This window comes from Callorhinchus milii, unplaced genomic scaffold (assembly GCF_018977255.1).
Source record: "Callorhinchus milii isolate IMCB2004 unplaced genomic scaffold, IMCB_Cmil_1.0 Scaffold22, whole genome shotgun sequence".
NCBI classification, from domain to species: Eukaryota; Metazoa; Chordata; class Chondrichthyes; order Chimaeriformes; family Callorhinchidae; genus Callorhinchus; species Callorhinchus milii.
This window is the reverse complement of record NW_024704763.1, coordinates 4,548,642-4,576,121: the sequence shown is the minus strand read 5'-3', so window position 1 is coordinate 4,576,121 and position 27,480 is coordinate 4,548,642. Positions and strand designations below refer to the sequence as shown.

Sequence of the window (27,480 nt, the reverse complement as noted above, 5' to 3'; positions counted from 1 at the left end):
TAAAGCGTTGGCCTTCATCGCTAAAGGGCAGCTCGGATTCCCAAACTGCACTCCAATACTGTTTAATCAGTAATAGGCAGATAGCAAATCTCACCGTTTAAACAAGTGCACCCAACGCAGAGCACTTCAATGGTCTTTATTAACTGACTATTTGAAAGTTAAAGGTCAACATTAATTGACCTCAGATGGTGAAATGTCAGCAGTTCAAGAAACAACAGCCTGAATGCTACAGCTGTTTATTTTTTAAAGGGCTTAGTTTGGGAAAGAAAGCTTTAATTCATGAACTTTTCCAGTCATATCAATCACATCATAAACCTTTACTTGGTCACTTGTGCGAAGTACCAGCTCTTCCAAGTTCCCCAAGTCACACAATGTTTGTAAGTTGGATTCCCTGAAGACAACAACAAGATTACATTTTGTATAGCGCCTTTCGCGTCGGGAGGACGTCCCAAGGTGCTGGACAATGTACAGCATTTCAGACCTGAGCTGGGGTCAGGGAGGGGAAGGGGGGTGATCGATGGCATGGTCGAAGAGGAGGGTTTTGAGGCGGGCCTTGAAGGAGGGGGCGAGGCGGAGTGATTGGGGGATGGAATTCCAGAGGTTGGGGGCAGAGTGCTGAAGGCTCTCCCGCCAATGGTGAGGTGGGTGGGTTGGGGGACGTGGAGTAGGCTGGAGCCGTCTGAGCGGAGGGAGCAGGCGGGTTGGTAGGAGGTTAGGAGGTTGCAGAGGTAGGGTGGGCCGAGGTCATGGAGGGCTTTGTAGGTGAGGACCAGGTTTTTGAACAGGATCCTCTGAAGGATAGGGAGCCAATGGAGTCAGGCGAAAATGGTGGAGATGGGGTCACAGAGTTTGTATAAATTAATAATTTTATATAAATTACATTTATATAGCGCCTTTCACATCGGGTTGACTTTCCCCCCACCCGCACATCATCATCACCCAACTACTGGGTCTGTTCCACCCTTATCGAGTGCCTCATGCATCCATCAGAGATTGCTCACTACTTGAGCAACCTCCTCCCAAACTTCGTAATCAAACACTGGAGTTGTGTGCAAACAGATTAGTCTGACTCACCCTCAACCTCCCAGGTTACCTCCTTGTGCAGTTTGGCTGAGAGCTGAAATCATCAGTTTCAAAGGTGGAATTAATACAAACTGCTCATTATTTTAACTCAGCTAAACACCAAAGTGTGACATTCTGAAGTATACAGGCATCAACAAAAATAGTGTCAGCTTGCCTCAGCCGGTTGCACTCTCACCTCTAAATCAGAAGATTGTGGGATTAAATCCCAAATCAAGAGTTAATCTCATAGTCCAGGTTTAATAGGATTTCAGTTTAACATCTCGCCTGAAACACAAAACCTCAAAACAATTCAGGCAGGTTCAGACAATATTGAGTGCTGCAATGTCAGAGGCTTCATCTTACAGATGAGATATTAAATTGCCGTGCCATCTGCCTGTTCAGCTGGTTGTTGACGATCCCATGGTTCTATTCAAAATGAGAAGAGAGTTTCTCCCAGTGCGCTGGCCAAGAATCCTTTATGGCTGTGTGAGTCATTACTACTACTATAGTACTCCCGCACATGACCAGCATTGGGTTGTCATAACCTCCACAACAACCGATCCAGTCTTGAGCACTGGTACACCTGAACAGCAAGTCCGAGAGCCGAGTGCACATGCGACCATTCTTCCATCTGAAGACATGTCTGGCGAGTAATTGACGCCTCCGCGCCATGCACTGCACGGGTCGGATACCATCAGAAACACTTATAGTTCAACTAAAATGCCACATTACAAACCTGTCTCAAGTCATTGTTAGATCATTCTACAACAACAACAAATGTACATCTGTATAGCGTCTTTCACGTTGCAAGGATGTCCCAATTTTAAATAGAGGTCATGAAACACTTTCTCTTTTTCTTTCTGGAAAACCAATTGTTACACACACACACCCACCCCCCGCGGACACATGCACAAGGACAAATGCCCAGACACAATACGCAGGGACGAATGCAAATAAACACAAAGACAAGTGCATAGGCGTTAGATTCAGACACACACACACCACAGCATGACAATGTTTGCCATTAATGACCAGAATAATATCATTCATCTAATGAGGATGGTTAATTTTGAACTTTAAAGAAAGTACATTTGGCACAAGTGGAAACATTTATTGTGTATTTATGGACTCTTATAAGTTGAGTGAATTTATGCCCTGAAATTGGTACTGGACTGTTTCACTCCTGAAAATGCTTAAGACATTACATGACGCAAGTACATGAATACCTCAGCCACAGTAACCTCATGCCAACATCAACAATGGATTGCAGGACTCGCCAACCTCCCAGCAACACCCATCATCAGCCAATCCAAACACTTTAGGACCATATGTTATTCAGGGTTTAAATCTGCTTGTAACAAATGGGAATTACTGCAGGTATCACAACGCACATCATGGAAGAAGTGGATAAAACAGCAAACACGGTACCACCCATACATAAGCGTTTAGCAGATGATTGTGATACAAGAATCCTCTTAAAACATATACAAAGTGAATAAAAAGTGACAGCATCACTACAACAATTTCTGACAGGATAACTGATTAATCCAACTGTTAATGATTAACATTTCATACGTTTGATATTGAATAGGAAATAAGCCTCCTTATTGGAGAGGGAAGTGAGATCTTTTTGAAACTGAGCTGGCTCCAAGGTGATGTGCATGACAACAAAAAGTTGGAATTGAGTCAACCGTCTATGGTGGTCTCGGGAGTTTGTCCAGTTCCTGAGTTAGGAGGGTCTGCAGTAATACAAGACCCCGCTGACAACAGACTAGGTCACTTGCCTCAACATCAGGACTTGAAGGGGTAGAATCATCATTGGGAGCATAGATTCTTCACACATGGCTGCTATAAACCAACGTTCTAACGGATAGAATGGTCCCAGTTGACAAGAAGTTGGGAGCTTGCCGAACAGTACTGTCACTGGCAAGCTATGCATTTTTAGCTGGTTAAACTCCTACAGTACCCCAACATGCACTCTCGGTTTCATAAGCCTCGGTTCTTGCCAACCTGCACCTAATACTCTCTAAAATTAGGTGAGGAAGAAGCATCGCTCCAGCCAAGACAGAGGAAGATTTCCATGTGTAGGTGGCACAAGTGTGGGTCACTCTCAGTCTGGTTTGGATATTCTTTAGCATCGTGATAGATTTCTGCATGTGTCAAAACACCCAGCTGACTCTAAAAAAATAATTTTTCGGATAAAGGCTAACCCAAAGCTTCAGTGATATGAAGCACAGGTGCTTTGAATAAAGCTATTCACACGATGGATTTAGAATACTTAAAAGAGCACAGTTTGGAAAAGTTAAACGCTGCAAAATAAAAGGGTACTAAATAAACCTTACAAATATTGTGGTTGAGCACTCTGCTACAGTTTGCTAATGACAACAACATAATCATACATCCCATTTGAATCCTGCTGACAATTCAAAGTAATGGATGGAATGTTTAGCCAATTTTGAAAACACTACAGAAATATCAATGCAAATCAGATTAAAACTGATACCAGAGGCCTGTGATATACAAGTTAGACTGAGTTATTATTCTCTTCCTTGGAACAAACTCAAAACATCCCAATACGTGCCATGTCTTGCAAGATTCCAACTAAAGGAATACAATCTAGATTTGCAGCAGAGCCCAGTGATGTGATCTGGTAAAACAGACAGGTTCAAGCTTTGGCCCTATTAGTTTTAGGGTTGATCAGGTGGTGCTGCCTTCTAACTAAGGGAGGGGGGTGGTGGGTGGGAAGAAAAAGACACAGAAAACATTCATGGCTGGCACCTTTTGCCAATTGGCTTCATGGACATTGGTAGCTGCCTGGAAGCAGGTTCTGTGCTTTGCTGCATGCATTAAGCCAAGCGCTCAAACGAGGATTACATTTTAAAAAAGAGTGCAACAGACCTAAACTCTCAATAAAAAAAATAAAGCACTAAACCATACAAACTTGTACAGCTGATAAATCATGGATTAAAATGGTCAAAAACTGTTTTATTGAAAATACCACTGGCTCACCTCGTGCAACGAATACTAGAACACAAAATACTGAGGGCAACACAAGACCTGCATTAAGTGTACAATCATACACACTAATCCCTCCAGTGTTGCAAAGTAAAGTGAAAAAAATCAGGAGCCAGATACTCATTTCAACCACCAATCCACACATTGCAGAAGTTATAGTAACCCCCAAAACAGATCAGTCGCCAATTGTATTTTTAAAACACCTCAAAGAGGAAAAGAAAAACAAACTGACCACAACTGAAGTAACACTATTTTTTTTTAAATCCACATGTTAAGATTGTGGGGATTAAACTCTCAACTCAAAAAAATAAATTTACCATTTTTTCTCCTCCCACTCTACATTCCCAGGACAGGTACAAACCAAACTGGCACACTATTTCAATCCCACCCCAAAGAGAACCCCTAATCACACTAGTCTGACTGACCATTCTCCACACTAGTCATCGGTAAGGCGACAGTGAGATCATACAGATTAACGTTAGTTTTGTTCAGTACTTTCACAAATTTTAGGTTGAGTGTTTCATAAAATGCCATCAATGCTCATTTGAAGTGCGCTGAGGCCACAAGAAATAGTCAGCAGATTCCGAAGCAAAGGGCTGCTGCCTTTTTCAAACTATAACAAACCAAAATAAAACAAAAACAATAATAAATTGGTCATTTTTAATCCACGACTGTTTGGGGGACACTGCTATGCGCAACTCCGCCACCCGCATTCTCATCTCACTCGTACTAAAATCTGCACTGATTAATCCAGTCCTTGTCAAACTCCACCAGCTCTATCACAAAGTGGATCGACTTCAAGATCTTCACTCTAGTGTTTAAATCTCTCCATGTCTTGGCAGCCCCCTACCTCTTCAACCTCCCCTCCTCACAGCACTACACGCTGCCTCCACTCTACTGGCTCCAGCCTCCTCTTTGTCCCTCGAATCCTCCACTCCACCATCAGCAGCCGTGTCTTTAGCTAGTACCCCCCCAAGCTATGGAACTCCCTCCCTCAATCCCTTCGCCTTGTCCAACCTTTCCCCATTTTCAGGTTGCACCTGAAGACCTTCCTCTTCAACCATGCCTATGGTCCCTTTCCCCCTCCCCCAGTTCAGCATGAGGCTCCACCCTAGGACTCTAGGATGCCGCCCAGTGTGGAGGGAGCTATATAAATGCAAGTTGTTATCTCTTCATTGGAGCAGGATGAGAAAATTTGTCATGGAAGGCAAGAGTTACCTCCTCTCTGTCAGGTGCTCTGTTTGCCTCCATTCATGTCATTCTGCCTCATTCAACAGCATTCTCAACTCTGGGTCAAACAATTGTGGGTTTAGGTGAGATCGCAGACCAGGCTGATGCTTCTGTAAGTAATGTGAGTGCTGCTATGTTGGGCATTGCATTCTTTGGATTAAAGGGTAAAGCAGTTCCTTACCAACATTGTGCATATCCAAATTATTGTAGTCAAACAGTTTAGTTATAGTTTGAAAAAGGCAGCTCCCATTTGCTTGCCTCAATCCCTCTGACTCTTCCTCCTCTTTATCTATATTTCAACGCCACCTGAAAACCTAATGATCACCTCACCCTCCCTTTCCTGCTTGTTCAGCATCCAACCATTTTCTTTAGGTGGACTTTAGAGATCCCAAGGCACGAAAGGTGAAGGCACTTTATCCCATTGTCCTGGCCAACTATTGCCCAAATTAATTGGTCATTTACTTTTTGGCTATTTCTGGGATCTTCTTCACACAAATGTTGGACTACATAAACAGTCACTACACTGGGCACTCCTCTTGTGCAACAGATTAACACTTTTAGATGTTTCGACTGGATAAGGAGCTATAAAAATATAAGTTATTTTGTTTTCCCCTCTTCTATCACAGCCTTTCCCCATCTTGCTTCTTTCTTCTCACTGCATAATTGCCGACCTTGAAAGGGTTTTTGGTTCCTCAACTATGCAATGCTGGAGGGATCAACAAACCCTTTGAGAGTCCTTATATGGCTGGTGTATAGTACAAAGATCTTTCTTTAGTAATTCATGTTGAATAAGAACCACTCAGGTCTACAATTGGGAGAATTAATGAGCTTTCTTCATTGTACATTCATGACGACAAACAGTATATTGCTCCTCCTTCCTTGGCATGCATGTAGATCATATGATTCTGTAGCTCACCTGTTTTAGCATCATTCTGCTCTGACCCAGTTATTTTTTTTCGTGTGTTTAAATTACTTGCTGAAAAACTCCAGGAAACTCCTGATAACTAGACCCTGGCTTACCTTGTTACTACCACTTAATGTTGTCAATATCCCGGCCACCTGCTATGCAAAATGTTGGTAAGGAACTCCGCTTTACTTATCACTCCACTTAACACAAAATTGGTCGCATTTTAGAAATTTGTATAAGTATTTATAACTTGCCGTATAAGATATCATCGTCTTATAACAGTGTGCAATATGCAGTTCAAATACAGTTCGAACGTAGAATGCTATTCATCTTCAAATATATTGAAGGCTGCCTAAGACGAATAGCACCTTGTAACTCACAAAAAATACACTGATGATTCCTTTGTGTACATTATTAATTTAATGTCTGCTGGTTCAGATGGAAGTTAAAGATCCCAGGCCACTTTATGAGAAGTGAAAGGAGTTTCTCCCAACTTTGTGGCCAAGAATCCTCCAGTTAAAAATGTCATTCATCTCACTGCTTTGTTTGCGGGTCCTTGCAGGTCTAAATGAGTACCGTGTTTTGCCTACGCAAACATTCTCTACGTTGACATGAATTGCTTGTGAAGTGGCTTCGAGATATCGCAATGTGATGAGGCACTATAAATGGTAGCTTTTTCTTCTCTTTTATTAGCTTTTCAAAAACAAAATGCATGGCAGTGTTAGTTTTTAAATCATTATTTTTTTTAAAATCCTCAGAAAAATATTATTGCACTTTACCTCCAGCACAGGTCCAGCTCCAAGAATAATCTGCTCCACTCCACTGGCAAATCCCTTCTGGCTCAACGCAGTGAGATGATGGATGAGGAAATTTGTACTCTGTGTCTTTCCTGAACCACTCTCGCCTGAAATAACTATGCACTGGTTTTTCCTGCACTGTAACATAGCATGGTATGCCACATCAGCAATGGCATATATATGGGGCTCCAGCTTTCCCAGCGGGTGATTATCGTACATTTTTACATACTTGGGGTTGTAAATCGGCAGGAATTTGAAAGGGTTTATAGCAATTAAAATAGTCCCCACGTAAGTGTAGATTTTCTCTTGCTTGAATCTGTTGCGCAGGTTATCCAGGAGTGTTTTTTCATTTAAGTCTGGTAAATTGCACAGATCGTCGTAATCCTTCTGCTGAGGTTGGGGCAGGAACCCTCTCTCCATCATCCTCCTCCGCTCTTCGGTCACCTTGAGCCACGACTGCAGGTTGCTGTAATGGATGGACCCGTCCAGATTCTTTTCCCGCAGCAGGAAGCGGTAGTCCTCGCTGCTGAAGCGGTTCTCCAACGCGTTGCGAGGCCACAACATCACCCGCTGCACTGGGCAGTCCGTTGGGTTCAGGATCCACTCTTCCCCACCAAACTCCTTCACCTCGGCTAGAACGTAGCATTTTGTTTTGTCCAAGTGCAGTTTGTTGATGAGAATTTCTATCACCTCGGCTGCACTGGTGTTCTTCCTCGCCGTGACAGGGCAGTAGATGGTCCCTTCTGCGATGTTTCCTGGGTAGATCCGCAGCGTGAGCTCATTGTCCTCGTGTCGTCGTCTTCCTCCAACATCATGCACATTCATATTGGATCACTTGTGCCATCAGCATTTACAGAGCATCTGTACGGTGGGGCAATATTGCGTCATGACATCAGACCTGAAACACAAAAGGAGCGAGTCATACTCTCAACCAAACTGAAGACCTGCAGGATTACATTATCACATCCTGGGTCCCTATCCTACAAACATAAGACCGTATCGAACCATAGAAAATTACAGCTATAACAAGTAGGTATTGTAACATTTGTGAAATCCTTTCGACACTCATGAGGAACATCACATGTATACTGTGAGTGTCCTCCGTCGATCTAAATATGAACATTCTGCTGTTTAACAACACTAGATTTCAAGTTTATTTTCAACTCATTCATGACTTACTGCATTTACATTACCTCTTGCAATAATGAACTTGCAGTGACTCAGTAACTCCTCCGAGCCAGCTTGCTCAAATAATCAGCAGCGCTTAGCAAGAAAATAAACAGTAAGATAGGTTATTTTTTGTATAAACAAAACAAGATGCAAGTTTCCCCCCCCATTTGTTTTGCATTATTAATACCCTTATTCCCCTCTTTTGTTGCAAGAGGAGGACCGAGAAGGGGGCCCTGAGCGGAAAATGAAAGCAGCGTTTCCTCTGAAACGGCAATTACATTGTCTCTTTATGGTGCAACTTTTTTTAAAACGGGACAGCAGTTGAGTTACTTAGAACAGAAAAATTGCATCTAATTTGAATATAATCTACTACGTGGTAGCAATTTAGTAGACTAGTTTAGGAATTTAGTTGGGAATAGTGAAGTAGATCTACAAAACGTCCAATTTTATCTGCAAAGTTTTATGATGTGGCAATTGAGTTGAAAGGAAGCAATCGAAAGAGTGCAGGTATTGTTTTTACGATTCAGAAGTGAAACAGCAATGACATACGTTACAGTAATTGTTTTCTAGCTAATAGGTGGTGCAGTCATACATTGATAGGTAGTGTCTAGGCTTTTTGAGCCTACATTAGAGAATTTACTCGGAGCCATACTAAAACTTATCAAAATTAATGTTGATTGCTGTATGATGGCATCTAAAGTCATGCACCTGCACAGATAGGGTGGTGGTCAGCTGAGAGCAAGTGACTGACGTCTTGAGTTAGTTTTGAGTTTAAGATAAAAATATTTTATGTATATGCACACGTGTTAAATTAGTTCTAAACTAAAGCACTGCCATTTTACTATAGGAGTCTTAACTCTTGTGGAAGGAGAATGAGTAAGTAAGACAGTGATGGGGAAGGAGAAAATGATTTGGAAGCTAAGAAAAAAGATGGGGGTTGGGTGGAGGGTATGGTATCAACTTACAATTTTAAGCATGTCTTGCCCATGAATATTAGGCAGACGTCAGTGTTACTTGCTACTCATTTCAACAAGATTTATTGCAGAATCGTGTTAACATCTTGGGTTTCATTCCATTCACATATTTGAGTCTTGAATTTTTAAATCTAGGGCTGAATTAGAAATAGCCTGCATATTGTCTTCTATCATGTTCATATCTAAGATAAGGATAAATGCTGACCCATTTCATTCCTGTGGAGTCCTGTAGCTCAGTGGTTAGAGCACTCGCTTTGCAAGTGCGAGACCTGAGTTCAATTCCAGGCAGAGGGCGAAACCTTGGGCAAGTTTCCTTACTCCACACAGAGCCCAATAATAATCCCTCCAAAACCAAAAACAATAATAAATTGGTCATTTTCAATCTATGACTGTTTGTGGGACATTGCTGTGCGCAATTGGCTGCCGCGTTCGCCCACAAATATACAGTCAATTCACTTTACAGTGTGTACTGTGAAGCGCTTTGGGACGTCCTCCCGACGTGAAAAGCGCTATATCAAATGCAAAGATTATTATTATTATTATTATTATTATTAATTAACCCCCCCCCCTGTATTTTGCATCATAAATACCTCTTTAACCCACCATCCCCGTCCTCTACCCCATTTTCTCCTTTGTCTTCCTTGACCTGCCTCCCCTTTCTCTATTAACTCTTAAATGCCTCTCCCTCTCAATATGTCCCAATTCTGATGAAGGGTCGTGGACCCAAAACGTTGACTCACTTTCCTTTCTCCATAGAGGCTGCCTGACCGGCTGAGTATTCCCAGCAACTTCTGTTTTTTGTTTTAAGGTATTCTTTGCATTAATTTAGAGGAGTAATCCAGAACTGTGAAGCTCAGTCAAATCCTCTCTCACACTGGGCTATGCGAGCAATTCGCTGCTATCCTCGCCAGGCTCCACAGACACCTTGTTCCCCAGTGAATCAACTTCAAGATCCTTGTCCTGATTTTCAAATGTCACAACATCCTTGTCCTAACCTACCTCTGCAACCTTCTGCTTCACTCTCCCACCCCTTGAAATAACTCAGCCCTGCTTCATGTCCCCTTTGGAAGCCAAGCTTTCAGCCATTGTCCTCTTAAACCGAATGTATTTAGCACACAAATTTAACAGTCAGGGATAAGCTATTTTTCTTTATGTAAAAATATTATAGTTTAGATTGTCCTGATACAAAGCAATTCATTGCCTGTTAGTAATTAGGAAGATCAGAGTGAAAGCTGAGATCAGCCTACGTAGGCAGTTAAATGAGAGAGCAGTAACCACAGGGCAATGGAATACTACCAGAAGGTCTGGTTTGCAACACGGTTCCTGCAAATGATCAGTAATGAGAAATGATCATCCATCCAAATTAACACGAATGTTGTCACAAGAAGCAGTGCCACATCGACCCAATAAAGCCTCCATTCCAAACATCAGTTGCTCTGCTTCAATGCATCAGCGATTTACAAAACCTTTCCATGACCAAAAGTACAGTAACACAGCGAGAACCTTTTCCGGTACAAAAACAGAAATGCTAAAAATGCACAGCAGGTCAAAATGGTTTCAGATTTCCTATATCTGCAGTTTTTTTTATTTCCACTTTTTACTATCAACTGAAAAATGTCCATTCTAGTCGAAGTTCTTTCCCTGTAACTTCGGCTCAAAGTGTTGGTTTAAAAGAATGCCAACATAAACGCTCTGTTTGAAAGCACGTAAGGTTGGCTGCTTCGAATATACAACCAATTACATCAGTTTGGAAGCATGCTGGATTTAAAGCACAAAATGTCACTGATTCATCTGCAAGCTTGTGCTGAGACTTGGCAGGCCTGAAATTCTTCTTTGCTCAGACTCACTCACTCACACCCATACAGGAAAATCAAAATTTGTCTCACATCAACTTCTTGCTACCATAAGAATTCTCTCTAATATTTAATTTCTGAACACCAATTCATTTTTATCATTTCCTCTATAGCTAAAACAAGTTAAAAACTGGATGTTTTCCCATTTTACCTGGTAGCAGCAGGAAGGCTATTTAACCAGGAAACTCGTTGCAAATAAAAATCTATTTTTAACCAAATCTATTTTAAAGACCGTTCTACGTTCGATGGCCCTGAAAAACACCTGCAATGACCTTTTTTTTTTTGAGTGAGCCAGCTTTCTGACACATGTGAAAACTCATCACCATGCTTGGAGCAGGGAGGGCTAACTTGCGGCCTGTGGGCCACATGCTGTCGCATGACTAATTTACACATACCGTAATGTGGCCTGCAAGATGGCCAACCCTGCTTTAGAGCAGTCAAACCAAACAATTCTACGGATGACACCTACAAGTGGAAATTCCTATCATCTGGAATAGGATGCGCACTCTCTCGCCCCAAAAGGAAGCTCCCTGTACACCTTATTCCAGAGAGTGGTTGGCAAAAGCTAAGGCGTGCGGACCCCAGAGTCTGTGTTGGGAGTGCTGTTTGACTATCATCCTGGGAGGGGAGGTAAGCGGGGTCTCCTTTAAGCTGAACTTACTCCAAGGTGACATGTTTGGCAATGGAACCGTCTCAGTAGGCCAGTTCCTCAGCCAGGTGAGTCCGCAGTACTTCAACCTGGCTTTTCAACAGGGCTTAGAAAGGCAGACCAGTCACTGGGGGCAAGGATTCTAACTCAGCTCCTGTTATTTAACAACACAGTACTGAGTTTATCATGAATGTCTAGGTTTAGAACACTGTCAGGAGCAAGGCATGTGCACTGTAGCAGAGTTGCTACTGCAAGTTTAACTTTGCAAAGTGCACCGAGACTCTCAATACAATCTCATTACTGGGCAAATCATTTGTTGCTCGAGTGCATCATGTTACCTGACAAAATAAAACTTATTTTCAGCAAAAATACCTATTAGTATCTAGTACTCCAATAACTGCACGCTCAAACAAAGAGTTCCTCACACACGTGGCGTAAAATACATGCATGTGTCCACCCCAAGTGAAGAAGGTCCTGAAAACATTCTGTCACATAAATATACATATTTATGGCTGTTGTAGATGCTATTTAACAGCCTCACATAAAGGCTGTTAAATAGCATCTACAACAATGACAAGATTACATTTGTATAGCGCCTTTCACGTTGGAAGGACGTCCCAAGGCGCTGGACAGTGTACAGCATTTCAGACCCGAGCTGGGGTCTGAAGGGAGGGTAGGTGGCCGATGGCATGGCTGAAGTGGAGGATTTTGAGACGGGACTTGAAGGAGGCGGCGAGGCAGAGTGATTGGGGGATGGAATTCCAGAGGTTGAAGTTTAATTCCACTTTAAGCAGCTCAGTTGGTGCCTGACATGTTGTACCGCACGAGAAGGCTGAAGTCCACACCTGAGATTCTTTACATATGCATCATTGTTGGTGGGGGGGTATTGCAAAAGGGAGGATAATTCAATCTTACTCTGTCAACCAATTTAGAGAAGCACAAAGGATATCCTGCATGCCCTCTTGACAAAGAAGTGGTATGTGAAGTGAATAGGGAGGTGACCCTGCAAAGGCAAAAATATATTTACAAGTAGTTTCATGTTTCCCTTCTGCTCCTGTACAGATTTTATCTGAAACAAGTTGGGTGAATAACTACCTTACCCGTTGTGATGAGCAGGCATGAATTCAGACAGAGCACCCTCTACCAATGAATTAATTAGTGGAAAATAAAATGAGTCACTTGGAATATTTCATACTACAAAAACTCATTCAACCTCAAGACAATTTTTGCCCACCACTGGTGACAGAATACACTGAGCAGTTCCCAGCAATATTACAAAAAGGCTGAGTTTCAGTTCAAACAAGGCTCGCTGTGTGGGTTCTCTGGCATGCAATTCTAACAATGCAGAATGATCCAAACCAAACCCTTGAAGAAAACCCTGTTACCCGCCCTGACGTACAAAGCTAAGGTAAGTCTGATCTCAAAAACAGAATCAAAGTTGGTGTTGCTGGCTGAAGACACAAATGAGCAGAAGACAGGTAGCACCTCATGCATTATTTGGAGTGAGGAAAGGAATTCTAAGTCGACAGTGTGCCCACTATGAATAAAATTAACTAATCCTATATAGAAATGCTGGAAACTGTTAATGGTTAAGCATGGTTCAAAGCCAAGGTCTCAGTAAAAGTTTCACCGAAACAAGAAGAAGTTGCAAAACCATTTATTTTGCTTTAAAAGGTAGCTGGAAGATTAGTAAGATGAAAATCTGATTTAAGGATCGACTGTGCAACGCATTCTAAATGTAGAGCACCGGCAAATAAATCCCACATTTAATGGGATGAGTTAGTAATTGAGTAAGTTATTATTTATTCAAGAAAGTCATGAAAGTGAGAACTCAAGTAACAAACAAGTCTTTAAATTTCATCCTCTAACCTCCATAAGCTCCAATGCATACAAACCTCCGCAGGCCATATTCTCTTCTGCTCCAGGATCTGCATACACGTTGCCTCCACCCCCCTTTTTCAAAGTAGTGTACTCAACATTTAGAATATTTTCCAGCTTTAACAGCCATAACCACTATAAGCACCCTTCATGGTCAAAATGAGTTTGAAACTGGTAGGTTAGTTCTCCTCAAATCAGAACAATACCAGTTACCATTAGTTCCCTAATGCTAAAAAAAGAAAAATACTGTCTGTTAGTAATTTCTTTGTAATTCCAGAATGTGTTTTTACAATAAAATCAGCCATATTCTTTCTGACATACATGTTGCATTTCAAGAGCCAGATGCCAGAACATATTCACTGTGAGACTACACACAACAAATTACATCTGTATAGTGCCTTTCATGTCGGGAGGACATCCCAAGGCGCTGGACAGTCAGGGATTTGGACTCGAGAATGGGGTTGGGATCAGGAGGGTTGGAGGGCAGGGAGGGTAGAATTAGGAATGACCAAAGGCAGTCAAAGATCGGGGTCTTGAGACATGCCTTGAAGGAGGCATGGGACAGATTAGACAGATTAGTGCCTCTTTCTCCTGACATTGGAACAAAACTAGCAAATGGAGTAACAGGGACCCCAGAAAGTGCTAACAACTAAAGTGGAACCTATTGCTTGTTATCTGTCTTACCATTCCCCAGGGGATTAAGTTCTAGATCCTCGCGTTCATTTTTAAAGGCACCCATGGTCTTGCCCCATCCTACTTCTGTGACTTTCTAAAACCAACCCGCTCACTCCCTCGCCTCAGCAGCCACTGGCCTGCTTCTTGAACCCCGCCCTCCCCACCTCACCTTCTGCCTCCACTCTCTGGAACTCCATCCCGGAGTCCCATCGCCTTGCCACCTTCAAAGTCCGTCTCAAGACCCCCATCCCCTTAGACCCCACCCCTCTCAAATCCAACTCCCAGCTCGGATGCAAGCCCTCGACTGCCCACACCTTCATGTTCTCCCAACATGAAAGGCGTTAAATGACTGTAACTCGTTGTCCACATGCTGATCTTGCAGACTGTGTAGCTGAGTGCTGCTGATGCAGTTACACTTAAGTCGGTAAAATATATTTTGGAGGTAGCATGTAACCTGAAATTGGAAGATATGCTTCCGTAATTCAAAAAATTTCCAAAATAAAGTCGGAATCTAATGTATGACGACATTTGGTCATGTTTAAAACAATGTGGTCAGTACTGCTATTGGCAGGACTGAGGATGGAAGTATGGGCAATAAAATGCCTCAAAAATTCAGCCTGTGGTGTAACCAAAAACAGAAATGTACTGCTCTAGTTTTAGAACTTCCTTCAGTCACAGCATTTGCAAACTTCAGCTGAATCTCTGTACAGAAGAAAATATCTATAAAGTTTGTAGAATGCTTAAAAGGAGTGGAAGGAAGAGAACGAGATGGGGAAAAAGAGAGTAAGGGAGGTGGGGAAGAAATAAAGGGAGGTGGGGGGGTAAGAAGGAGACAGGAGAGAGAGCGAGGGGGAAGACAGGGAAGAGAGAGAATGAGGGAGACAGGAGGGAGGGAGGCAGGGGGATACACTACAAATACACTCCTCTTCCCCTCTTATGGTAAATTCAACGCCTTGGGACGTCCTCCCGACGTGAAAGGCACTATACAAATGTAATCTTGTTGTTGTAGTAAATACTCAAATGTTCTCTCCAGCATGATCTTAAGAAGCATTTCCTGTGCAAATCTAGGCTCCCCTCCCTTTCCAGCAGAAGAAACAAAATAAATAGCCCCAAATTCTTCTTTTCCTCTTTCTCCATTGGAAGCAACAAATTGCCTAACAACTATTTTGGAATAATTGAAAATTGCACACTTAAACGGCCAAAGGAACAAAAATGCGGCTTAAGCTATACATTAAATGCTTAGCTGTCATTTATTCATTCTGTACTGGAATTCTAAAACGATACACAACACAATGTGCAATTTGGAAATCATGAATCACACAAAGATTTCAAGAAAACAATTAGTTCAATCTTCTTTTTGTCTTCACATACTTAGTATGCAGAGCAGCTAGAGGTACAGACCAGAGCAGTTCTTCCACTTTGTCTATATCCCTTGACCAACATTACATCAAGTATAATTCAGGTTCATGGTTACAAGCAAGTTCAGCATAAAATCCTGTTTTGCTCTCATGATCAAATTGTGTTAATCTTATCCTATTCTTCCTCTATACCACAGAAGAACCAAACCAAGTTAGTTCGGCACAGTCACTCATTCCAGGCATGTCAATTTAATCATAGATATTCAGAGAAGGAGGCCATTCAGCCCCTCAAACCTATGCTGGTGGCATCTAGGAGGAAGGGATGGGGCGGGGGAGGGAGGAATGGAAAGAAGAATTCCTGTGGGAGGGAGATAGATAAGGGAAAAGCCACTGCACAAAGGGAAAGACGAACGGTGTGCAGGAAAATATTTAACACAAAGAAATATCACTCCCCTTTTCTAATAGCAAATATTTGATGATTGCAAGTTATAGCTGCCCCTTAACCAGAACAGCTTCTGCTTTTTCAAGGTTCTCTTTAGGCAAAATCTGATGAAATTAGAACAAGTGACTTAGCTCCAGTAAGATTTTGACATTTCACAAGGAAAGCTGTTGGGTAAAACACTGTTCCAATCCAAAGAAAAAANGATTTCTTTTCTTCTCAGCACGAATACAGTTCAATTAATTCTCCAGTCTGCTCTCTCAATCAGGAGAAACACTGACAGTTTTGCTGTTGATTTAAAGATTGGGATAACCTTCCATAGAAAGGGCAAGCCGCAGCAACACTAGGGCCGTCTGTCCATCGTGTTATTGTTTTTCACGAGATCAGGCTGTTACAATAAGGCATTTTACTTTCTGACAGCCCTCTCATTATAAAACTAACATTTCCAGCAAACATTGCAATTGCTTATTGAAATATCCTTCATTACTCACAGCTTAAGCTCTGCGCAGACATTTCAGCTAGGGACAGCTATCTATGGAACCTGAAATGGATCACGCAGACAGCCAGAGTACAGCAAGCAAGCAGTCTGCTTCACTCCAGTGTCATGATCTCCATTCAGAGCTCGACTGGATTCGCCGACTCATCAGGAGTCACTCGTTTCCTGAAACCTGATCACAAAAAAACTGCCTGAGGCAATCCACCCAGCGCCAACATGTTCCATTAATACAAGTCCATCAAACCCTACTGTAGATGTTGACTCCTGCTCTCTGTTGAGAGGAATGACATCACACAGAAACTCCACTCCCAATATCATCCATCCACGCACAGCAAGTCTAGACAAACCAGCTACTCGGGCTCGTCACAAAGCCTTCAAATTATTCAAACCATTTTGCTGTTGAAAAGCCATGCCTAGTTTGTGCAGCAGCTGCTGTGTATCCAGCCCACTGGGAACTGGATAGAGGCTGTTAGGAATCCCTAATGTAATTAGAGAGAGGACTTTCATCTCATCTATCTGTGCTGAATTTGACCGAACAATGACTGGAAAATGCTGTTAAACCACTGTATCAACCCCTCACCAGCCTCTCCCCTTGCAGGAGAAAGAATATCATCCTCAATCACATTTCAATTTCACTTCTCTTAGGAAGGTGAGAAAGTGGAACAACAGAGAAATGATGGCAAGGAATACAGGCAGGAGCAGAGGAGAATCGAGGAAATCAAAGAACATTTTGAACTCACTGTCACTGGGAAAATGCCATATGTATCCTGAGCAGCAGCTCTGAGTAGAACTTCAACCATCCTTTTCAGTGAGTTGAAAACACGGTGTCCTGTTAGTCAACTGTGACTTTGTGATTAATAATAATCCTTGCGTTTGATGTAGCACTTTTCACTGTATATTTTGTGGGTGAAACGTGGCATCCAATTGTGCACAGCAGTGTCCCAATTAAACCATGTTTATTACACTATTCAAAAAGAGAAAGAAGTTGTGTCCAGTGAACTGAATAATAAACCTCCACATAAACTGTTCACTCACCTTATAGGTGTTTATGGAACTTTGTTTTGCACAAAAAAGAAAGGGCTATATGCCCAAGAGTGTGCAGTAATTACACTTCACAGCAAGTCCTGTGAATACTGAAATGTTTTAACGTTACAGGTGTTATATCCAACGTTTCTTTACAAGATGAATATTGCGTATAAACATAAGTCATTCCATTTCTTTTCCTAGCCCATTGTGACATCTAGACATAAGATAACAGTCACTTCCGCCATTTGGGCAAGACATCAAAAGATGTTAAGTTACATGCAAATTAATTATGAAGCATCAGAAATCAGTCAGAATAGCCTTTTGACTTTTACCTTGACACAATTTGTTTGGCTGATCCTTATTTAAAACAGAAGTCATTCAATGCTGTCACCAACAGAGCAATGCACAGCTGCCGCTTCCTACTGAATCACTTTGTTCCTCATTAAATATAGTCTTAACAAAATTCAATTGTTTCACTAATCTTCAAATCATATATAAAAAACATCACCGTGTTCGTGGCATTACCACATCAAGTTAAACATGTACCTAGCAAAATGCCACACATGCCACAAAGTTGAGGTGCATTTCCTGTGTGGTTTCCAAAAAACAGCTTTCAACCATCTCACACAATGTCCTACAAAAGTGTATGTTTACCAATTTTAAGTTTCCTATCAGTTGCAACCACTGCTGTGATAATCAAGAAAAAGCCCAACTCAGGAATGCCCCAATCCAAATGAATTTACACAAACTGTTAGATCAACATGTTTTTCACTACAGATCAAATGTACCATTTAATATGGCCAAGCATAATCTGCCTTAAAAGAAACTATCGCAAAACAACTATTATGCAATATCCTACCTAGTCAGCACTTCACCACACTATAGGCCCATAGTCCCCTACTCAATCAATTCCCAATTCCAACATCATACCATTGCTTTGGACTGTCACCAAGTGTATGAAGGTGCCCCATCACAAAGATGAGAAAACTGAGATGAGAAGGCAGTCTCCGAGCAGTCACTTCCAAGGCAGGATTGCTGGGGGGCATGGGAGAAGAGGAGGGAATGCAGTTCTACCATCGCAAAAAATAATTTATAAGTTGCTTTTAAGTACACTCCTGCTTTATTTACAGTATCAAGTCCAGCACCAGAAGGAAACATCATTGGATGTTCAGTTACCAGAACTGTCAGCTGTTTTCAATTACTCACACTCCCAACTCACTCTATCCTCTGGACAAGCTGCTTCCACTGAGTATTTTTTTCACAAAGGTGGCAAGATTCCCTCAGGACTGTAATCCAAAACAAAGCTCATCCATAACTATAGGGCAGCCTGCAGCTTTGCTCCACCCTTCCCAAGTAGAGACCTGAGTTCAATTCCAGGCAGAGGGCGAAATCTTGGAAAGTTTCCTTAGTCCACACGCCTAATAATAATCCCTCCAAAAAAATAATAAATTGGTCATTTTCAATCCATGACTGTTTGTGGGATATTTCTGTGCACAATTGGCTGCCGCGTTCGCCCACAAATATACAGTCAATTCACTTTACAATATATTCTGAAGCGCTTTGGGACGTCTAGAAGATGTGAAAAGCGCTGTATCAAATGCAAGGATTATTATTATTATTATTAAGTATTATATGTGCCTCCAGCCACAGAATGACTGAATCAATTGTAAAGGGGTGTTGTATCTTATTTCAACCAGAATACCACTTTTCCATCCATGGTGCATATTCAGCCACATTGACTTGCCACTGGAATGGCTTAGGAAATCGGAGTACAATGTGGTTTCATGGGACACTTCAGACTTCCAAGACTGACTGGCCAGCTTACTGTAGATAGCATGCAGGCGCAAACAAATAGTGTCTGAGCATCCAATGGTATCCCAGCAAACGCTGAAAATCGTTGCCAGAGTGCCTACCGGCACAGCATAGAGAGAATGACACCATTGACAACCCAGAATCTCTAACCAGCCACGCCCCTACCTTCTATTTGAATTTTAGTGTATCTAATTAATTTTCTTTTGCATAAGCATATATCTCTGCTTTCGGTTCCTTACCTCCTCATGCTGGGGTACACTTCCACTGGTACTGACTACCTGTCAGGTCCCTGCCCAAGTGTCCTTTGTTCATGCGTGGGCCTCAACAGTGAGAGTTAGCAGGTGTAAAGGTGTATCACAGCCACACCTGACCTCTTCTTACCTCATTATCTTAATTGTACTCCACAGCTCGAGAGTACTGCAGAAGAACCAGAAGCAGGAACCTTATCTGGTTTTCATCTCCCTAAACTAGGAAAGGCTGGGGTCAATTTCGCCTCCCCATGCAGCCCCAGCTAAAATTATTAGACCAGTTCCTGTCTTCTAATACACCTCATTATTATCCAAGGACTGATTTTATGGATGCAAACCACCGCATTGTAATGGAGTCCAATCCAACTTTAGTTTGCCTCAGCACTCTCGATGAGAGAGCATCAAATCAGCCAAGCTTCCAACCCCTGACTGTTATCCAGATTCCCTGCTTGAGGATACATGGAAGTCAGGTGAGGACAGAATCAGAGTCAGTTCTTATGTTAAATAATCTGTGCACATTCAAGCCAAGGTGCACAAAAGAATGGCCACTAGGAAAAACAGAATAGAAAAAGGAGACAAAATAATCTTCAGGAATGGAGGTATTGTGTAAGGAAAAAATACAAAACACATATTGAAACCAGAAGTTAACGTCTACAACTGAACTGTGACAAGGCAATTTCACATTTAACGCAGAACAACCTCAGACATCTACAAACTGACTTTTAAGCAGGGATCAATGGGCAGTCCCCTGGCTGATTTTTCTCTTTTTTAAAAGCACTCAGGCAATTTTAGCACTTATAATGCTAACTCAATTAAGACAGCCAACCCATTGCTGACCAACACAAAACCAAGGACAGAGGTCTGAATATCACCCCATACAGTGGATTTCACCATCTGAACCATTGAAGAAACTTGTTTTCAAATCTGACAAAATGGGTAGACTTGAAAAGGAGCTGTGTGTTCAGTCAAAACCAACACCACATTCAACAATTAAGGGAAGAAAGCCAACAAATAGTACATACTGGATAAATACGACCAGAAGGAGTAGCAAGGATTGGTTCAAGATTATAGCTTTTACACAGAAATGGGGAGAAGGTCTCAGCAGTGATTTTCTATTGGATGATTTAGACAAAGGATAAAGAACAGGGGAACACCACAACGCTCCTCACAGATCTTCTGCAAGTTCGTTTTAAAATGCACTGCTTTCTCAAGTGCAAGCCATTTCTGAGTATTCTGCTAGATTGTGTGATGGCTGTTTCCTGCATACAGTTGTGGGATTGTTAGTTCAGTCCTGGACCCACAGCGTGTGACTGATCTGCAGCATTCAATGAACAGACTTTCTATTCTAATCAGCCTCGGTCATGAGTTAATTGGCCTTTCAAAGTCATGTACACACTTACTGAGGGATGCACTGTGCAAATCTGAAAGCTTGCACTGGTGTTGATAAAGCTCGACTTCCATTCTGCCATTTAGTTTACAGTAAACTCCTGATAACTGGTCACGCCAAGGGAAAGGGGCTCAGTGAGAGAGTGGATAGTTATCCAGAATGGGTAGTTAGGTATATATATATATATATAAATAAATGTGGCCAGAATATTGACAGCATAACGACGTAAGTGATAGTGACGAGTTAAGCCAGAGTAGATTTATCTGGAGTTTACTATCTTTTAAAACTCGCAACACACACACACACGCACACACCCCAAAAGGGACACTTCAGAGGGGTAGCAAGCCTTTCCTCAAGTTCACTGCTACACCCACATACCATCTGTCGTAGTGCATAATCCTGTTGAAACAGTCAGCCAGCCACATCAATCACCATTTCCTACTTGCGTTCTGCAGGCTTATTTGGCCAGGGTCTCGGTTTTCTTCCCACAGCAGAGCCAGAATGATCACAGAGCTTATAAATAACACGCTGAATGCAACTACACGCTGAAATACAATCGAGCAACTACAACAGCACTGCACCAGCAAACGCCAGGCAAACCCATCAGGCAAACATCCATCTACACAGGAACATGCTGACTTGCTCCACCATTGCTGTGGGTACGAACACACACAGCCATTAACCCTTTCCACACTGGATCTATTTTTCATTAAATGAGTAACAGCAAAGATGAACAGCATTTTGCTCCGTTATTTGGGCTGCACATCGAGGATAACAGAGGGGAAAGTGGGTTATGCATTTTAACTGAATCGGTAATTCAATCATTCAAGAACAACTCACACATATATATAGTGCCTTTCACATAGGATAAACGTTCAAAGCGTTCAGAAAAGCGCTTTATTCTGGGTTGTTCTTGCTCACAAATGGAAGGAATCGATATACAGTCCCGCAGTTTCGTGAGGCATTCTCCTTTCACAGACAACAGGACAGCTGACAGGTTTCCCTTTGTTTCGACTCTCCTCCCCTGGCTACCCCCTCAGCAACACGCAGCCTGCTCTCCCCAGGATGACTGTGTGCTGTGAACTGCAAAGCCGAGCGAGCCACAACCTCAGCCAGTGGAGCCAGACAATACAAGCCACTCTTTTCCTGAAACGGAAGGCTAACAACCCAGCGAGAACTGAACATTCAACTGCAGAGGTGAGAGAGAGCAAGTAAAAGGCAACCAATCCCCTCCCCCGATACATTACTGAGTTGTAGCAGGGGGTGGCATCAGATCTGTGTGTATCTAAAAAAAAACGAATGCTTATATAAATTGCAGTTCTCTGTATGAGAATCTGATGCAGCCAAGAAAAACAGTGTATATACTTGACAGTAATTACTGTGAAATGTTTTGAAGTGTCTTGATATCAGGAACGATCAAAAAGCAAGTTTCTTCTTTCTGATTACAAGTCCATTATTGAACCCTTTGAGCTGCTGAGCTGACTTACAGTACTTTCAACCGTAAACTAACATTTCACCTATTGGGACGTCTTCCCGACGTGGAAGGTGCTCTATAAATGTCATTTTGTTGTTGTAATAGTTACTGTGCTTAATAATCCTTGCATCTGATATAGGACTTATAATGTCAACAGCACCTCATTCCCCCAATACCAGAGAGCAGGATCATTGGAGTATGCTGTGAGCTGCAAACCAGTCAGTTAAAGACCATCATTGGCAGAGGTCTCAGCTACTCGGGTGGTCACGCTCTTGCCTGTAGAAAAATGTTCATGGGGGCAAATTGCCCACATAGCAAGCTGCTAATCAGTCAGTAATAATAATATTAATAATCCTTGCATTTGACATTAGTCCTTTATCATGTCTTTGAGATGTCTCAAAGAGCTTCACGGAATATACTGTAAAGTGAATTGATTGTATATTTTGTGGGCGAAATGCAGCAGCCAATTGCGGGCAGCAGTGTCCCACAAACAGTCGTGGATTGAAGTGACCAATTTATTATTATTATGAAGGAATTATTACTCCTGGAAAAGCAATCCGCCAATCAACTAACAACCGGGTTCCTACTTACTGCTAGGTAAACAGAGGCATGTGGAGTAAGAAAGCTTGCCCAACATTTTGCCCTACCGGGAAGTGAACCCAGGAATACCAACAAGGAGAAAGGTGGCTCATATTTTATTGTATTATCAGCCAGTAAATCCTTCTCTTTCTTTTCAATGGTGTGTGGAGGAGGGTTGGCAAAGGATGAGAAATGTCTTTGTTGTCTATATTTTCAGAGGTTGAGAAGTCCAAATGCATGATTACAATATAATTATCCTCATATTTGATATAGCGCCTTATCATTTTATTGAGACATCTCAAAGTGCTTCACAGGATTTTACTGTGACAGGTAGTGACTGTATTTGTAGGCGAATAATAGATGATGTTCGCTTCCACAGGTCTATCTTATATTAAGATAGATTTCCAGCAGCTGATAATTGACATAGAGGTAAAGTTACTCCCAGTGTCCTGGTCAACAATCGTCTGGATTAATCAATGTTTCATCTTATAGCTGGTCTGTGAGACCTTGGTGGTGAAAGATGATTACAACATCTGCCTTACACTACAACTGACAATAATTAACACAAGATGTTTTGAAAAATTCATGAAACATCTATTAACTCTCTCGTGAACCTTGCAGCCAAGATAAGGGCACAAGTTCCATTCAATCAGCATCTATGTCCACGGTCTCTTGCGATGCAGAACTGCGTACCCACCGAGTGTACTACCTGTAATAGAATTTTTCTTGTCCGTGCCAAAACCAACAATTATAAACTTTACAACATGTATGCTTGCATTAAAGTGCTCTTAAATCACAGCATTCTTGGAAAATTAATTTCAGCTGTGAATTGCTTCAAGTAAATCAGAGGTGTTGTGCCTGACCTTAATGGTCACTTGTTCAGGTGCTTCTAAAGCAGGATGCTGCTGTCATTGTCGCAGAACCATCGATTTCAGGATCCTCACACTCATCTACAGATCACTTTTGTGCCCTGGAATACAGTGGTGTACTGCTGGAATGTAACCAGCTAAAACTAAAAGCTTACCATTGAGAGCGCGATCCGGTAAGCTGCCCGTTGCTTGTTCGGGTTTTGACTCGAAAGGTTAACAAGAGCAAAATGGAAAGAATCCCTGCTCCCAGCTATTCAACAGACATCTGCATACAGAATAGTGGGAAGACCGTTGCCAGCCTGACGTTCAAAGTTTCAAGTCCAATGCCATGTACCAGGCTTACTCAACACCATTTGCTTTATTTTGAATGCTCATGTGAGGGGCTGACAATTGAATATGAAATGGTCACCATTCACCTTCACTATTAAATATTGAGAAACAGTAGTTAATCAAAGTCAGTGTTTTGCATATACAGTAGAAAGCAGGGATCAGGAGTTGAGGTTAAATTAAACTCCTCTTTATTCTAAATCACATTAAAAAGAAGAAAAAAACAGTAAAACTGACGTTCACATAAAAAAATGGTTTAGAGGGAAAAAAATCATACTTTAAACCATGGTTTGAACAATATTTTACAGTCAATGCCAAAAAATGTAGCATCTTCAGGATGGAGCCAGTCACTAGCACGCAATTTAGCAAGGTAGAAGCAGAGTCCAGAACTCCAGCGAGGTACAAGAGCACAGGAGATTACAAGAAAATGTTACATTACAGTGTGATGAACATGCTGAACTACAGTAAAACCAGAAAAGGCACAGTAATATCTGACAGAACAATGTCACATCCATAACGCTAACCTATCTTTCTCTTTCAGATGCTAATCTGTCTACTCTGCATTCCCAGTACGTTCTGCTTTGCTTTCAGATTTCAACATTCTGCGTTTCATTAATTATTGATTCACAGTTCCCGGATCATCCATCAAGCTTCACGTCAGATCATCTGTAGTTTTAATAGTGATGACAATTAACGGGTTGAAAGTACAATTCTGATACCACTTGCTACAGTATGAAAAGAAACCTTCGCAGTGAAACATCATTGAATTTGGCATAAATCATCAGTCATGTAATTAAAATCACCTTCATTGGATCAAACTCACATTCACAAAAGCTCTTCAAATAATAATGCTGGCACGTGGAAATGTGCACTGTTTCCAGAGACGGGGAATAATCCAGTTTCTATAAAGAAAGGATGTACGTGCAGTGCTGTCTGCATCGGATCTACCTATCGTAGCTGCAGAAATCTCGCCAAGAAGCCAGCACAACTGATAACAAAAGATTCCTGAAAGGAACTGGTTTCTATTATTAACTATGAGCGTCAGCGGGAAACTAGTACAGACTGTCTCTACAGAGCCACCCTGCCTTCCAGTGTCATCCATATACAGCAGTCCCTTCCTTTCCCCTTACACACTGCCTTCCTTTGCAAAAAACAATGAGAAATCATTACAACAGCAACAAAATCTACAGGAAACCACATTGTGCTCTCCACTAGGCTTATCCTCAGTGATAGAAGCCTTTGTTTTGTGCTCTTCTATTAGTTTCCTTCACACCCTGATGGCACAGGTTCCTAAAGCACACCGATGCTGCCTAAATACATCAAGTCTCACTGACTCCAGTCGTCTTGAGCAGCATCAACTTTTGCAAAACAGGAATGACCCAATCCAAATAATTTTACAGTTACACAACCAACCCATTCAAGACGTCAATGTGGATTTGCAATCGATACAGAAAAGTAAAATGGTAATTACTAGCGAAATCAATTCAGCGGCTCATGCCCAACATAAACCCAAATTGAACATAAGGTAGTGTGTTCAGTCATTACTTGGGAAAACAGCAGTTGTAGATTTGTATCTAAATTATTCAAAGGGCCACAAGGAGTTTTGTAGAAGAATACTGGAAAACGATTTTTAAAAAATAACTAAAAAGGTGCTTCTGGAGAAGATATGGAACAAGCTAGATGCTGAGTGGCACTTAGCCCTGGTTTTTACAAAAAACAATTAGCAGTTCAAATTTTCAACCACTGGCTGCAAAAATTTAACAATTCAGTCTCACAGAGCTATAAATACAGTGGTAACCCAGGATATAAACATTTACTCAGGATGACAAGTACTAGACCAATTAGTTTCTGAGTAAGCAGGTCCAGGTTTACAATTACTGCTTGAGATAATCAGAACAAAGGCAGGTTTTTCTTCAAATTATTTGGAAAAGTCAGCTTTTTTAGGATCATATTTTAATCGGTTTTCTTTCTGATGTCCTCCATTATATGTTTTGACATCTTTATGGTAAAACAGGCTACAAATTGATTTTACTTCCAAGCAGCTTAATTTGGTGGCAGACAAAAGCTCAGTGTTTCCCAATACAGTCATGGAATATCTTCTGCTGGTCTAACGCTAAAAGAGGAGCATCCTAATCCCAGGCCAATGGAATTTATGATCCTGGGGTCAATAACTTGCCCAAAGGTTACAGACATGTTATAATGCCCACAAGGGTTGGGAGGGTCAGAGAAACTGTTTCAGGACCTGTATGGGTGCAAATTGTAGAATCTTTTGGCTACAATATCAGGAAAGGCAGAGTGATTTTTTGGAAAGAATGTGTGTGAATGTGAGCATGTAGTGGGGCAGCAACCGCTTCTCATTTGCACTATCAAATATTTGATTCGTGGAAAACAATATTCTCCAAAGTTTTACAGCTGACAATAAGCAGATTATTCCTGATTTTGACTTTTTTTTAAAAAAAAACTTTTGTGGGGGTCAAAGCAGCAATATTGAGGAAATAGGACAGAATGGTCCTTACCAACATTGTTGCTTGTACTCTCGTACTCGCAGATGTGGCCTCCTGGGAATATAGCTGTTCAATGCCAGGGGTTTTCATTCATGTCCAACATGGAATGTCCACCTCAGTGGATAATGCCATGATACGGACAACACCTAATGTAATCGCATTTTTGCCCTCACTCTCTATACCCTTTAACGTTACACTATTATATTCAGAACAAAACAATAAAGTACTCTTTGTGTCTAAGTTTCAATTTCAAAATGTCAAAATTACCGTCTTTGGACACAACACACGTCACCTTGATTGCTATCCATTTCCAATCACATTTTTCACTTTTAAAAACATTGATGCACTCTACCTGAGAACAGTTTGTGGCAGGGCATTTCACTGAAAATTTCAGGTCAAATGCTTCACAAATGCAGGCCTGACTGCAGGCTCCCTATATGAATGTGTGTGAAGCAACCTCAGGTTCAAAGTCAGTCTAATACCTCAGGCCCATGAGGTGCTTCATTTGGTTGAACATGTCTGTCTGGAAGTGGTCAAGAAACACTCTCGACCCCCAGTTTCTCTGCTGAACAGTTAAATTAAAATACACAAAAAGCAGATAACTGGCTGTGGATGCCTCAAGCACTGCTGATTATTCACATGTTCATCATAAGCCACTTCACCTCCCCTGACATTGCAATATAAAAAGAAGATTCCACACGCATTTTCTTGTAGTCCTAAAAAAGTTTCTTGTCCCCTCCTCCCATACACA

The 27,480-nt window shown here is 41.7% G+C and overlaps 1 protein-coding gene across 1 annotated transcript in view; it reads right to left on the bottom strand.

Moving 5' to 3' along the window:
• myo9aa (myosin IXAa) overlaps positions 1–27,480 on the bottom strand; it is a 139,742-nt gene that overhangs the window by 102,861 nt on the left and 9,401 nt on the right. The window contains 1 exon segment of the mRNA XM_042342921.1: positions 6,994–7,909. Coding sequence (XP_042198855.1) covers positions 6,994–7,836 — 843 coding nt within the window. The 5' untranslated portion in view covers positions 7,837–7,909.